This window comes from Scyliorhinus torazame, chromosome 18, assembly GCF_047496885.1.
Source record: "Scyliorhinus torazame isolate Kashiwa2021f chromosome 18, sScyTor2.1, whole genome shotgun sequence".
NCBI classification, from domain to species: domain Eukaryota; kingdom Metazoa; phylum Chordata; class Chondrichthyes; order Carcharhiniformes; family Scyliorhinidae; genus Scyliorhinus; species Scyliorhinus torazame.
In genome coordinates this window covers 101169250-101182330 of record NC_092724.1, presented here as the reverse complement: position 1 = coordinate 101182330, position 13081 = coordinate 101169250, and the positions used below count along the sequence as shown (strand labels likewise).

Below are 13081 nucleotides of genomic sequence, written 5' to 3'. Positions count from 1 at the left end.
ATTGCTCCTTCTAATGTAGCCCTGTCCCCCTCCCCTAGCCTCGGGTACTCCAACCCATCGAGAAATTCCTGCATCTCACGGTCTCCTCCGCGTGGCTCCGACTTGTACAACCTCTCATAAAACGCCTCAAAAACCTTGTTAATCAGCACTGTGGCCACCACCAACCTCCCTGCCCTATCCTTCACCTGAAGAATTTCCCTTGCCGCTGCCTCCCTCCGGAGCTGACCTGCTAACATACGCCCTGCCTTATCTCCATGTTCGTAAACTGCACCCCTTGCTCGTCTCAGTTGACGCACCGCCTTCCTGGTGGACAGTCGGTCGAAGCTCGCCTGTAGTTCTTTCCTCTTTTCCAGCTTTGCTGGGTCCCCATCCTCTGCATACCTCCTATCTACCTCCAACATCTCATTTATTACCCTCTGCCACTCCAACCTCTCCTCCTTATCCACCCTAGCCTTAAACAAAATTACCTCACCTCTCACCACCGTCTTTAGAGCCTCCCAGGCGACTGCCTTCGACACCTCACCCGTACAATTGAAACCTACATACTCCTTAATTACCTTTTCAATTTTCTCACAGAATACTTGGTTCCCCAAAAGCCCCACATCCAGTTTCCACCCTGGTCTCTGCGCTGCCCCCTTCTCTAGCACCATATCCACCCAATGTGGAGCGTGATCTGACACTGCAATTGCAGAGTATTCCGACCCCTTGACTCCAGCCAGCAAAGCCTTCCCCACCACAAAAAAGTTGATCCGCGAGTATACCTTATGGACCGCTGAGAAAAATCAATACTCCCGTTCCCTTGGGTGCAGGAACCTCCAAGGGTCCACCCCTCCCATTTCCACCATTAGCCCAACCAGCGCCTTCGCCCCCCCCTGATGGGACCAGCGAGCGCGGCCGTGATCTGTCCAACTTTGGCTCCTGCACCAGGTTCCAGTCCCCCCCCACAATCAGCTCATGCGTGTCTAAGTCAGGAATAGCCCCAACCACCTTCCTCGCAAATCCCACATCGGCCCAATTGGGACCGTATACACTTAACAGCGCCACTAATCTCCCCTCCAATGCCCCTGTCACAATCACATATCTACCCCCCTGATCTGCCACCACCTTCTCCATCTGGAAGCGTACCCTTTTGCTGACCAGCACCGCTACCCCTCGAGCCCTTCCATCAAATCCGGAATGAAACACTTGGCTAACCCAGCCCTTTTTAAGTCTCACCTGGTCCTTCACCCTCAAGTGAGTCTCCTGCAGCATTGCTACATCGGTTTTCAAACTTTTAAGATGTGCAAGCACCCTTGACCACTTGACAGGACCTCCTCGCCCTCTCACGTTCCACGTGATTATCCTTACTGGGGGTCTCTCACCCCCCCACCCCCCCCCACCTTTCTTATCCACCATCACCATACCACCGGGCCCTGCCCCATAAGCCTGACATTTGTACATTTTCCAGTCGCTCAAACACAGTCCACAGTCTTTCTTCCAGTTCCGCTCTTCACGTCTGTCCCAAGCCTTCTGCCCTTACGAACGCCTCAGCCGCCTCCGCTGTCTCAAAATAAAAGTCTTTGGCTTTATATGTTACTCTCAACTTCGCCGGGTACACCACACCAAATCGCACCCCCTTCTTGTACAAAGCCGCCTTCACTCGCCCAAACGCCGCTCGTCTTTTTGCCAACTCCACCGTCCAGTCCTGGTAGATCCGAACCGCAGTACCATCCCACAGGACCTCACGCTTCTGCTTCGCCCAGCTTAATACTTTCTCCTTCATGCAAAACTCATGGAAGCAGATAATTACTGCCCTTGGCGGCTCGTTCACTTTGGGCTTCGGCCTTAATGACCGATGAGCTCGGTCTAGCTCGTACAGGGTGGGGTTCTCACCCTCCCCCATCAGCTCCGCCAACTTCTTAGCGAAGTATTGTGTTGGCCTTGGGCCCTCTGTCCCTTCGGGCAAGCCCACAATTCTCAAATTGTGCCGCCTTGAGTGGTTTTCCAAGTCTTCCAGCTTTGCTCGGAGCCCTCTGTTAACCTCCACCACCCTCCGCAGCTCGTCTCCCATCGAGGTGACCTGGTCGCTGTGTCGTGTCACGGCCTCCTCCACCTCCTTCATCTTCTCACCCTGCTCTCTCACCTCGGCCAATGCCTTTGCCACCTCCACCCTGATCGGGCCGATTGCCTCCTCCAACAATGACCTCACCACGACCACCATCTCTTTCCTCAGGATCTCCATGTGCCTCACTGTGGTGGTATGTATTAGGGGTACTGTGGTACCTGTGAAGCCGAGAGGCTATTGGCTGAGAGGTCCCAGGTCCTGGTTGGATCTGCCGACTTCTGGCTCCACCCTGAAGGCGGAGTATAAGAGCCCGAGCTTCTCCCCGCAGCCTCATTCTGTTGCTGAGCTGCTGGGGACAAGTCTCGCTTAATAAAGCCTAGATCAACTTCATCGCTTCTCGTCTCGCGTAAGTCATTGTGCGCTACACTCACCAAACGTTTTTCCAGCTCCACCACCATCACCTCGGTCATCTTCTCCACCGTAAGTAGTGCGGTCCTGCCTTGCAGTTCGGCTTCCGCCATCCTGTCAACACTTTTGCTTTTGCTCGTCTTCTCCTTCGGCGGCGAACCCGCGTTTCCTCCTTTCTTTGACGCAGCTTTTCGCATCTTTTAGCGGCTTATTGTTTTTTTATCTTCTTTCCTTTCTCCTCTCTCCCCCTTCACCCTCCTGCCCTTCATCAACCTGACATTCTTCTTTTTTGAGAAAAAAAAACTTTTACCAAACTTCCATGAATCTGCTTTCTTTCTCCTCTACATTCACCTGGGACCAGGCTTCAAACCTTCTTCTTCCTAGCTGGGAGCCATCCGACGTGGAGCACCCTCCCTACATGGCGCTCGGGCCTGCCGCCTCGACCTCTTCGTAGCTCCGCCCCCGCTGCTCCGACCTGCCGGGCCCGGCACCTCAGCCCCCGCCGCCCGACACCCCGCGCGGGGTTCTTCGCCGGCTTTTAAACCGGCCCCGCTGGCTGCTCGTGGTGGCCCCAAAGGCCGACGATAGTCGGGGAGTGCGTGGGGTCTCGGGGATTTCCCCGAGCTCTTTTTTTTTGCGGCCGCCCTGCTCGCCCGCCCCACCGGATGCCCCGCAGTTTCTGTTTTTAATTCAGATTTCCGGCATCCACAATATTTTGCTTTTATGAATGACAGTGATTTTGGCTTAAAATTCTGTGGCAGAAGATATGGGCCGGGATTCTCCGAGCCCACGCTGGGTTGGAAATCGGCGGGGCGGGGGGGCGCGCAAATTCCGCCACGCCGTTCCGACGCCGGGCTGCGGCGCCGGTCAGGGGCCGTTGAAAGCGGCCCCCATGGCGATTCTGCGTGCTCGACGGGCCGCGTGCCCGTCGAGTCCCGCCGGCATCGTTTGCGTATGGTCCTACCCGGCGGGACCTCGCCGTTCTGGTGGGGGGGGGCGGGGGGGAGCCGACTCCGGGGGGGGGGGGGGGGTACCTACACTGTGGCCAGACCCATGATCGGGGGCAATCAATCAGCGGGCACGCTAATTCCGGGGGGGGGGTCCTATGTTCCTCCACGCCGGGCCCCTGTAGGGCTCCGCCATGTTGCCCGCGGGTAGCACCGGCCGTGGCAGACCGGCTTTCGGCGCCGGAGCAGCGCACAGCACTCCACCGTCGTTCTAGCCCCCAAGGAAGGGGAGAATGACTGGGCCTGGAGGCCCGTTGACACCGGCGTCGCTCGCGCGGTTTTGACGCCAGCGTCAACACTTGGTCCGGGATTTTGGAGACTCCCAACTGTGTTGTTATGTTACTAGAATAAAATAAGCCGCTACTTGGTGTAGGCGTTGCTGAAGGATACTCCAGACTCTGAGGTAAGTTGAACGTATTTATTGAGCGATTAACAAAGCTCCTACATGAATTCTGCACTCTACTAATCTGACTCTAGTAACACAGTATACTCTACTAATTATATGAACTTGCTCTAGACCACATGCTATGGTGTGACGGTGCTATTAACCACACACGTCTTGCTCTCAAGGGGTGGGATTCTCTGATATCGGCGCAATGTCCGCCGACCGGCGCCAAAAACAGCGCGAATCAGTCCGGCATCGCGCCGCCCCAAAGGTGCGGAAGTCTCCGCATCTTGAGGGGCCAAGCCCTCACCTTGAGGGGCTAGGCCCGTGTCAGACTGATTTCTGCCCCGCCAGCTGGCGGGAAAGGCCTTTGGTGCCCCGCCAGCTGGCGCGGAAATGACTTTGCCGGGCGGCGCATGCGCGGGAGTGTCAGCGGGCGCTCATGGCATCCCCGCGCATGCGCAGTGGAGGGGTTCTCTTCCGCCTCCACCATGGTGGACACCATGGCGAAGGCAGAAGGAAAGGAGTGCCCCCATGGCACAGGCCCGCCCGCGGATCGGTGGGCCCCGATCGCGGGCCAGGTCACCGTGGGGGCACCCCCCGGGGCCAGATCGCCCCGCGCCCCCCCCAGGACCCCGCACCAGCGTGTCCCGCTGTCCCAAAGGTGGTTCAATCCATGCTGGCTGGCGTGGGTTGACAGCGGCGGGACTTCGGCACATCACGGACCGGAGAATCGCCGGGGGATTCCCGCTGACCGATGCGGCGCGATTCCCGCCCCCGCCGAATCTCCGGTGGCGGAGAATTCGAGACACGGCGGGAGCGGGATTCACGCCGGCCCACGGCGATTCTCCGACCCGGTGGGGGGTCGGAGAATCGCGCCCCAGGTTTCTGCCGGTGGAAGAGGCAGTGCCTTGTCTTTTTATAGTGGTCGGGTGATGCCCTCTTGTGTGATGCCACCTCTGGGTGTCCTGATTACCCATTGGTTGTGTTCTGTTCTGATGACCCATTGGTCACATGGCTGCATATCATTACACCAGCCATGGAACATCAAGCTTACCTCAGCGTCAAAAAAGGTCTTCCATCCCATTTCATTATCTGGATGTTTGGAGTAAGTGGTATTCAGGAAAATATCTTTAATGAGGACAGCCAGAGCTCGCAGAATAAAGGAAGAAAATAAATTCATATGGATGTAGTTCCGAGTGCAATGCAGTTTCCTACAGAAAAGAACAATGAAGGAAGTCAACATTATCCAGCCATCAGAATTCTCTTTCGGCCACACCCATAAATGCAATTTACATACAGACACATGGCGCAAGCATTCTCTTTGTAAATCTTCGAATATACTTGTTCCAATATTTTCTTATGTGCTTTATATTTAATTGGTTAATGAAATGGATTCGACACACAAAGGATGTTGTTGGCTATTGGTTAGAATTTTACACAATATTCATTGCATTTGCTCAATCCTTGGTCCAGTTTGCAGAGCTGTTATAAGGGCATGTTTGGAATCATGTCACATGCCTCAAGTTAATGCCTTAACTTGGAGGCAAAGTGCACAACATGGAACATAATTCTGTTTTGTGAGTGAACAGAAGGAATGTTTGCATTATAAGGGAGGATTCTATCCCTGCATGAGGGCCATGGATTTTATTTTCACAATACACCCAAGATTGATACCTAGATTAAAATATTTCTTGTCCAACAAAAAAAATAAGCATTGCTTTACATAGTCCAGAAAAATAAAATTGGGGGAAAAGCTGCTGAGGGATTAGAAGGACAAATGGGAACAATCTCAACATAGTTAGGTTTGATGTGAAAACAATAAAAATTAATGAAGAATAGGGACACTAGCTGGGAAAGGACAAATTGAGCTGATAGATTAGATAGCTACAAAATAGAGATATAACTGCAAGATTACAAAAAGGCACCACCAAAGGATAGGGCTCCAAAGAAAAATGAATAGATTGAAGCTAAACTAAAATATGGGCGGCACGGTGGCTCAATGGTTAGCACTGCTGCCTCACAGCTCCAGCTCCAGGGACCTGGGTTCAATTCCGGCTTTGGGTGACTGTGTGGAGTTTGCACCTTCTCCCCGTGTCTGCATGGGTTTCCTCCGGGTGCTCCGGTTTCCTCCCACAGTCCAACGATGTGCAGGTTAGGTGGATTGGCCATGGTAAATTGCCCTTAGTGCCCAAAAGGTTAGGGGGATTACTGGGTTACGGGGGTAGGGTGGAGGTATTGGATTAAGTGGGGTGCTCTTTCCAAGGGCAGGTGCAGACTTGATGGGCTGAATGGCCTCCTTCTGCACTGTAAATTCTATGAAAATGATATTAACAATAATCAGAGGAAGAAGAAGAGGGAGCACAGTGACATTAATAGACGTAATAGACTTGATCGGGCAAAAAATGTTCTAGTTCGGCGTTGCAATTGTGCTTGTCAAGAACAGATGTTACTGAAGGACAATAAAACCTGTATCCCCAATTCATCTTCAAGAACAAAATTATGGACTGATTCTCCGCTTGGGAGTTCCCGCCAGAACTGAATAGCTGCGATTCGCATTCTCGTCAGATGCACTATTTGTTCCGAGATTCAGGACATGTATACAGGACATGTATATGGGCCAGCACTCTGCAAGTGTGAATTGGAAGCAATTCCCATCCACGCGGAGAGTAACTGCTGGGGCCGGAATTCGTGCTCAAGAGTCTGATAAGCTGTAGCTCACCACACACTCATTCCAGCCATGAAGATGGCTCAGAGAAGACCTGCCCTCCGCACCCCCCACCACTGCTGACCCCCCCCCCCCCCCCCCCCACCCCCAATTTTTGCAGTTTCAAGTGGAGCCACAACCCCATGTCAATGAGGAGAGGAGGATCATCCTCTTCCCCAGGGTGGGCCGCAGACTCAAGCCCGCCCTCCTGAACAGTGCCTGGGAGGAGGTGGAAGAAACAGTCAGTGCTGCCAGCCTCACCAGGAGACAGCGCGTGATCCTGAGTGGTGGGTGTCACTGTAAAGGCCTTTTCCCTGAGAGGGACAGTGTATCAGGAAAGGTTCCAAAGGCCACCGTGCGGGTGTCCTTTGTTTGCGGTGAGCCCTGCTAATCCCCTGATTCCTCTGCAGTGGGACTGTGCCTCTGCGGAATGCACTGAGGATTGCCAGCACCTGGTGGGCCATTGATTGACCATGACCTTGCCCATCCCCTTAATGTTCACCTGGGGAAAGACAGTTTCCAGAAGAGCAGCCTGGGCGGGCTCCCACATCACCAGAGGCTCTCTGAACATTTTCAGGACAGAGTGCGCAATCAGCAGTGTGAACAGCCAGGAGCCTGTAAATTGCACCAAAGGGGTGCATTCAAAATCACATACTGCAGCAATGGTGGCCTGAGCCAGGCCACCCCGATCCCAAGGGGGGCACCTGGATCATGGCACCAAGTCATTCCCTGCCATTCCCCTTGGCCCAGACAGTCACCTCCCAGCAACAAGTTTTGATTGTTTTTGAGAGTTTTTTTGAGCTTCCCGTTCCCCCTCAGAAACCATGGCACTCAGGCCTGCTTGTAAATATTTGCACCAATTTGTGCCCACGTGACATCCGCCTGAGAGGGGCGGAGCATTGCAGAGGGGTGGAGCATGTAGTATCCAATCCCCTGATGAGATTTAAATCCATGCAAATGACTGTTTTGCATGGGCATGCCCGGGCTGGGCGTGACCTTCACTGATGCCACCTGGGGGGGATCAGAGCATAGTGTCCGATTTGGCGTTTGGTGCGAATCGTGATTTTCCAATTGTACGCTATTCTCCGCCCGATCGCAGTTCTTGCTGCACTGTCAGGAAGTGTAAATCTTCCACTCAACTTCACATGTAATACATTAATACATGGTCAATATAGGAATTTTAACAATAATAATCAGACCCTAAGCTGTATAACCAGCTTGTTGCACAGCGTGTTTTATCTTTAAAATATGAGAAAGAGGTATGATTTCGTGCAATTTCCTAATTTTCCCCATTTCTTTTATCCTATCATGCCATTAGGACTCTCATGGTAGACACAAAAGATAGTTAGTTCCTTCATGTAGCACACAGCCAGGGCAGAAATGATACATCAGAAGGGGCAACCGGCACATACAATGGATATTATCTCATTTTAATCATTGATGTTGTACCCTGATATCAGTATGCCCTTGCCTCATGATATAAAACAGTGTCAAGAGTTAGGAAAGCAAAGCTATAATAATATCAAGAAATATAACTAATTCAGGCTCAAATCTTAGGCCACAATAACACTCTCAGAGCACTCAACATGAGCAGAGAACAGACCTTAGCCACAGCAGTATCAGCAAGGCCAGTGAGAGGGAGGCCAATGAGAGAGAGTAACCCACGGTGTAGATCAACTGCAGTGCTTTCAGTAACCCATGTGGATTTTTCTGCAAAGGTGTGACAAAACAAAACAACATATTATTAATAGCAGCATGAGTTGTGTTTCCCTGTAATCCTGAATAACTGGCAACCAAATTATCCAATAAATGCAACTTCCCAGTTACGGAAGATTAAATCTTTTTTCTAAATGCATGTTGTGAAACCTAGGTAAGGGACCAGGGCTCATAACTTTGTGCCCTCAGAATTTTTTCTCAGAATTTGAGTTTCACTGGAATAATCAGCATTTATTATTTTTCCCTTGAGAAGGTGTTGGCAGGCCTCCACCTTGAACCATTGCAGAGTTAGTATTGAAAGTATTCCTACAAAGCTGTGAGGGAGGGCCAGATTTTTGTCACTGTGACAAGGAAGGAGTGACAAAATAAATCAAAGTCAGGATGGTGTGAAACATGGAGAACTTAGCGGTTGTGCTGTTCCAATGAAACAGTTGCCGTTGTCCTTCTCAGTGGTGGATGTTTCGGGTTCGAGGAGTCAGCAGGTGAGCCACTCTACACAGAATACCCAAATAATTGTCTGTCTAGTAGCCACAATATTTATGTGGTCAGTCCAGTTCAATTTCTGATCAGCGATAGCCCCTCCAGGATGTTCCCCTGGTGGGGAACCTGGGGATGATAATGCCACTGGCAGTTCAGAAGAGGTGGTTAGATCTGTCTTTTGTCAGGTATGTTACTTGCAAATTGCAGAATTCCATCAATTGGTTGAAAAGAGTGAGAGGGAAGATGAGGTGAGTCAATAAGTAGTTTTCATGGAGGTATTAACCTGAGTAATTTTCAGAGAAGTTAATGGTGGCAAAGAACCTGTTTTCCCCACAAAGAAACCTTGGAGACTGGAGATGTGTCAAAGATACTGGGGTGGCTGAGGGCCTGTTTCAGCAACACACAATCAGAAAATGACACTCACTGTGTGCAAGCAATTCAATCCTTTATGTTGATGGAGTTTACTCCCGTAAATAATTTCACAAAAACATGAGGTTTTCAAAATACTTATTCACCAACATACCATCTTCCTCAGTACATCAGTATACATTTGTACAGTAAATTCTATAAAGTTTTAAACATTAAAAGAAACCCCTGATGTCAGCTGTGTTGGTCACAGGGATTATACAATAATCAGCACTTTGCTTGATAAGTTCCTTCTCTTTCGTTTCCTATGGCTTATTGTGAAAACTGTGGACATAGGATAAAGATTCCACTAGTCAATCAATTTGCTGGCTCTCATACCGTGGGTGGCACAGTAGCACAGTGGCTAGCACTGTTGCTTTACAGCACCAGGGTCCCAGGTTTGATTCCCGGCTTGGGTCACTGTGCGGAGTCTGCACATTCTCCCTGTGTCTGCGTGGGTTTCCTCCGGGTGCTCCGGTTTCCTCTCACAAGTCCCGAAAGACGTGCTGTTAGGTAATTTGGACATTCTGACTTCTCCCTGAATGTACCCGAACAGGCACCGGAATGAGGCGACTAGGGGCTTTTCACAGTAACTTCATTGCAGTGCTCATGTAAGCGTGCTTGTGACAATAAAGATTATTATTACCTTACACACAAGAATCACTAATTGGCACTGAAGGAACATGGGAACATTTGTTCGGTTGAATCTGTTCAATGATTCAATGAAATCACAGATGACCTGCAACTGAACTCAATCCACCTGCCTTTTCCCCATATTGTTTAGCACAGGGTTCCCAAACTGTGGGGCATGACCTCGATTGGGGGTCTCATAAATAGTGAATGGGGCCACACTGAGTTGACCAGCTTGCAGACCCTGCTGCTCTGAGATCCTGAAGGAAAGAATGGGGAATTTGAAAGCTATACTGTGTTACAGACTAAACAATTTGATATTGCCTGATGGTTGTTGGTTTTGTTCAAAAAATGGTATCCACGAAGATGATTGTTCAAGATCGGAGGGAACGTCTCACAGTGTCTCCAAAATGTTTCATGCGACCATTACCAGGAGTTAAGGAGCTATGAACACAGACCAAAAAACACTTGCTGTCCTTTATTTCTGTGGACGTTTAACAGTCTTATGCAATTGTGCATCACTGTGTTCAACATGCCCAGTTCATCAACTCTTCCAGGTAATTGAGTAAACAGCTGGAGAGAACTGCTGAAACTTTACATCCAAGTTATATTGAGATCTAGGTTTATTATGAATGGAGTTCGCAAAGTGTCCAGAGTGAGAGTCTGGCCATGTGCCATTCTGAGTGTAATGGAGATGAATGGTGACAGATGGTTTCAAAATTCTGGTTCAGCATGAAGACTGACTACCCTAATATCATAATTCGCCTGTTGAAAGTGATGTTTCCTTTTTTATTTGCTTGAAACTTGATTTAGCACACTTGTCTGCATCAAATCATGTAATTAATCAACCCTGGATGTCACTTTGGAGCAAGTTGCCAGATTTTGAGAAACTGTGTCACAACATGCAGATCCATGCGTCTCATTAAGCTTGGTAATGATTCCAGCCTTGGGTGGCAGCCTGTGTAGAGATTGCACATTCTCCCCGTGTCTGCATGGGCTCGCCTGGGTACTCCAGTTTCCTCCCATGGTCCAAAGATGAGCAGGTTAGATGGATTGGCTATGCTAAAAATTGCCCCTTCGGGTCCAAAGGTGTGCAGGTTAGGTGGGGTTACAGGGATAGGGTGTGGGGAAGGGACCTAGGTACGGGACTCTTTTGGAGGGTCGGTAGTGACCCAAAGGGCTGAATGGCCTCCTTCTGTGCTGAAGGGATTCTATAATGTCGATGACGATATGTTAATATAAAAGACCAGGGGCGGGATTCTCCGACCCCCTGCCGGGTCAGAGAATCACCGGGGGGCGGCGTGAATCCCGCCCTGCCGCTCCGATGCTGGCTGCCAAATTCTCCGGTGCCGGTTTTCAGACGGGGGTGAGAATTGCGCCGCGCCCGTCGGGGGCCGTTGGCAGCGGCCCCCCCGGCAATTCTCCGGGCCCCGATGGGCCGAGCGGCAGCCCGTTTTCGGCCAGTCCCGCCGGCGTGGACTAGACATGGTCTATACTGGCGGGACCTGGCTTCGAGGGCGGTTAGGGGGGTCCTCAGGGGGGCGCAGGGTGAACCGGCCCACGATTGGGGCCCACCGATCTGCAGGCGGGCTTGTGCCGTGGGGGCACTCTTTCCCTCCGCACCGGCCTCTGTAAGGCTTCACCATGGCCGGCGCAGAGAAGGAACCCCCTGCACATGTGCAGGAAACACGGCAGCGGTTCTGCACATGCGCCAGAACACGCTGGCCATCCTGCACATGCGGCAAATCGCGCCGGCTGGCGGAGGCCCTTCAGTGCCGGTTGGCGAGGCGCCAACCTCACCAGCACCGGCCTAGCCCCCGGAAGTGCGGAGGATTCCGCAACTTCTGGGCGACCCGACGCCGGAATGGTTGACGCCTCTTTGGTGCCGGTACTGGCCGCCCCGTTGATTCTAGGAGAATCCCGGCCATGAACTTCAATAATTCTGCACTGAATGTTGTTGTGCTGTTTTATTGTTTTTTTGGCACTTGGGTTGTATTAATTTTGAAGTTTTGAAATTAATATTGGGAAATAATTTGGGAAGCATTTCCGCTATACCATCGAATAACAAAACCTATTTATCTCAGGTTCAAAATTAACAACTGATTTAGCCATTTTTGGAAGAGTTCCAAACTTCTAACATACTTTGCATCTGACAGCATTCGCCAAACAGCATAGCAGTGCAACAATACAGCAACTGGACCGACAGAACACAATGGAAGCATATACAAACCAAACTTCATGGCACCAGTTGGCAAGTTCATGAGTGACTGAGAACAAAATAGAAACTATTTTCTTTACAATAAAAGACTTTATCAGATTTGGCAAAAATTGAACAAAGGTGCTGTACCAAAGTTAATGACTGGAATTCTCCAGTCATTGCAATTCAATTTTCCCGCCAGCAGTGTACACCTGCCAGTGAGTTTCCTGGCAGCGTGGGGTGGTTACAATGGGAAATCCCGTTGACAGGCGGCGGGAAGATAGAATCCCGCCACCAGCGAACGGCACGTGGCCGAGAAACGCGTGGCTGGGGGACTGGAGAACCCTGCCAATATCTTGAGACGACCCAGCAGGATGAGGAGCAGATAGAATGGATGGTCAGATGGGAGTCTGTATGCAGTACAGTCGTCATTTTGTGATGACTAAGGAAACAGGAATTGCTGTTGCAGAACAAATCTCCAATAGCTTACCTTTTGCTGTACATCCTGGCTGTCCTCGGAACATTCAGAATGATCCCGCCAGATAGCTGTAGAATTTGAGAGTGTCATCCAGTTGCCATCATCCAGGCAGTACCTATAGACCCTTTGTGTGCTCTCTGCAAGGGAGGCAAGTGAGGTAAAGTCATTTGAAGTCACTAAGGTTAAGCTTTAAAAGTTTGTAGATTATCGGCAGCAGATTGATGGTGGTGCGGATTTACAGTTCTATGGCTTTAATGAAGACTCATCTCCTGGAACAAGTTTTGCTTATCTGAGGGGGGGGGGGGGGGGGGGGGGGGTTCAGAAAATAATTCTCCAGAACATCATTTATCTTATTAGCCCTCGGATATTTCCTTGTTTTCCCACATGGTAACATGGCTCGAACCAGGAGAGGAGGGGAAGCAGTTGAAAAGTGCGTAGAATAATGATCCGGTCGTCATGGCGAGTGAGGCAGTCTTGATGAATTGAACGTGTTGGCTAATTCTTTCCTGTCTGTCAATTTTATACATATTAATAACTATTATTAGCACAACCCAGCTCTGGATGTCTCCGATAGAAGCAAATTGGAAACTATGCTCATGCAAACTAGTCAACGTTTATTGACTA

General features: G+C 50.5%; 1 protein-coding gene across 2 annotated transcripts in view; it reads right to left on the bottom strand.

Moving 5' to 3' along the window:
• Positions 1 to 13081, bottom strand: part of glp2r (glucagon-like peptide 2 receptor) — a 117674-nt gene that overhangs the window by 55482 nt on the left and 49111 nt on the right. For both annotated transcript variants that reach the window (XM_072483081.1, XM_072483082.1), the window contains exons 4-6: positions 12470 to 12594; positions 8155 to 8261; positions 4902 to 5058 (exon numbers count right to left, since the gene is read on the bottom strand). In XM_072483081.1, the coding sequence (XP_072339182.1) occupies positions 4902 to 5058; positions 8155 to 8261; positions 12470 to 12594 (389 nt within the window). The remainder of the gene's footprint in view (positions 1 to 4901; positions 5059 to 8154; positions 8262 to 12469; positions 12595 to 13081) is intronic.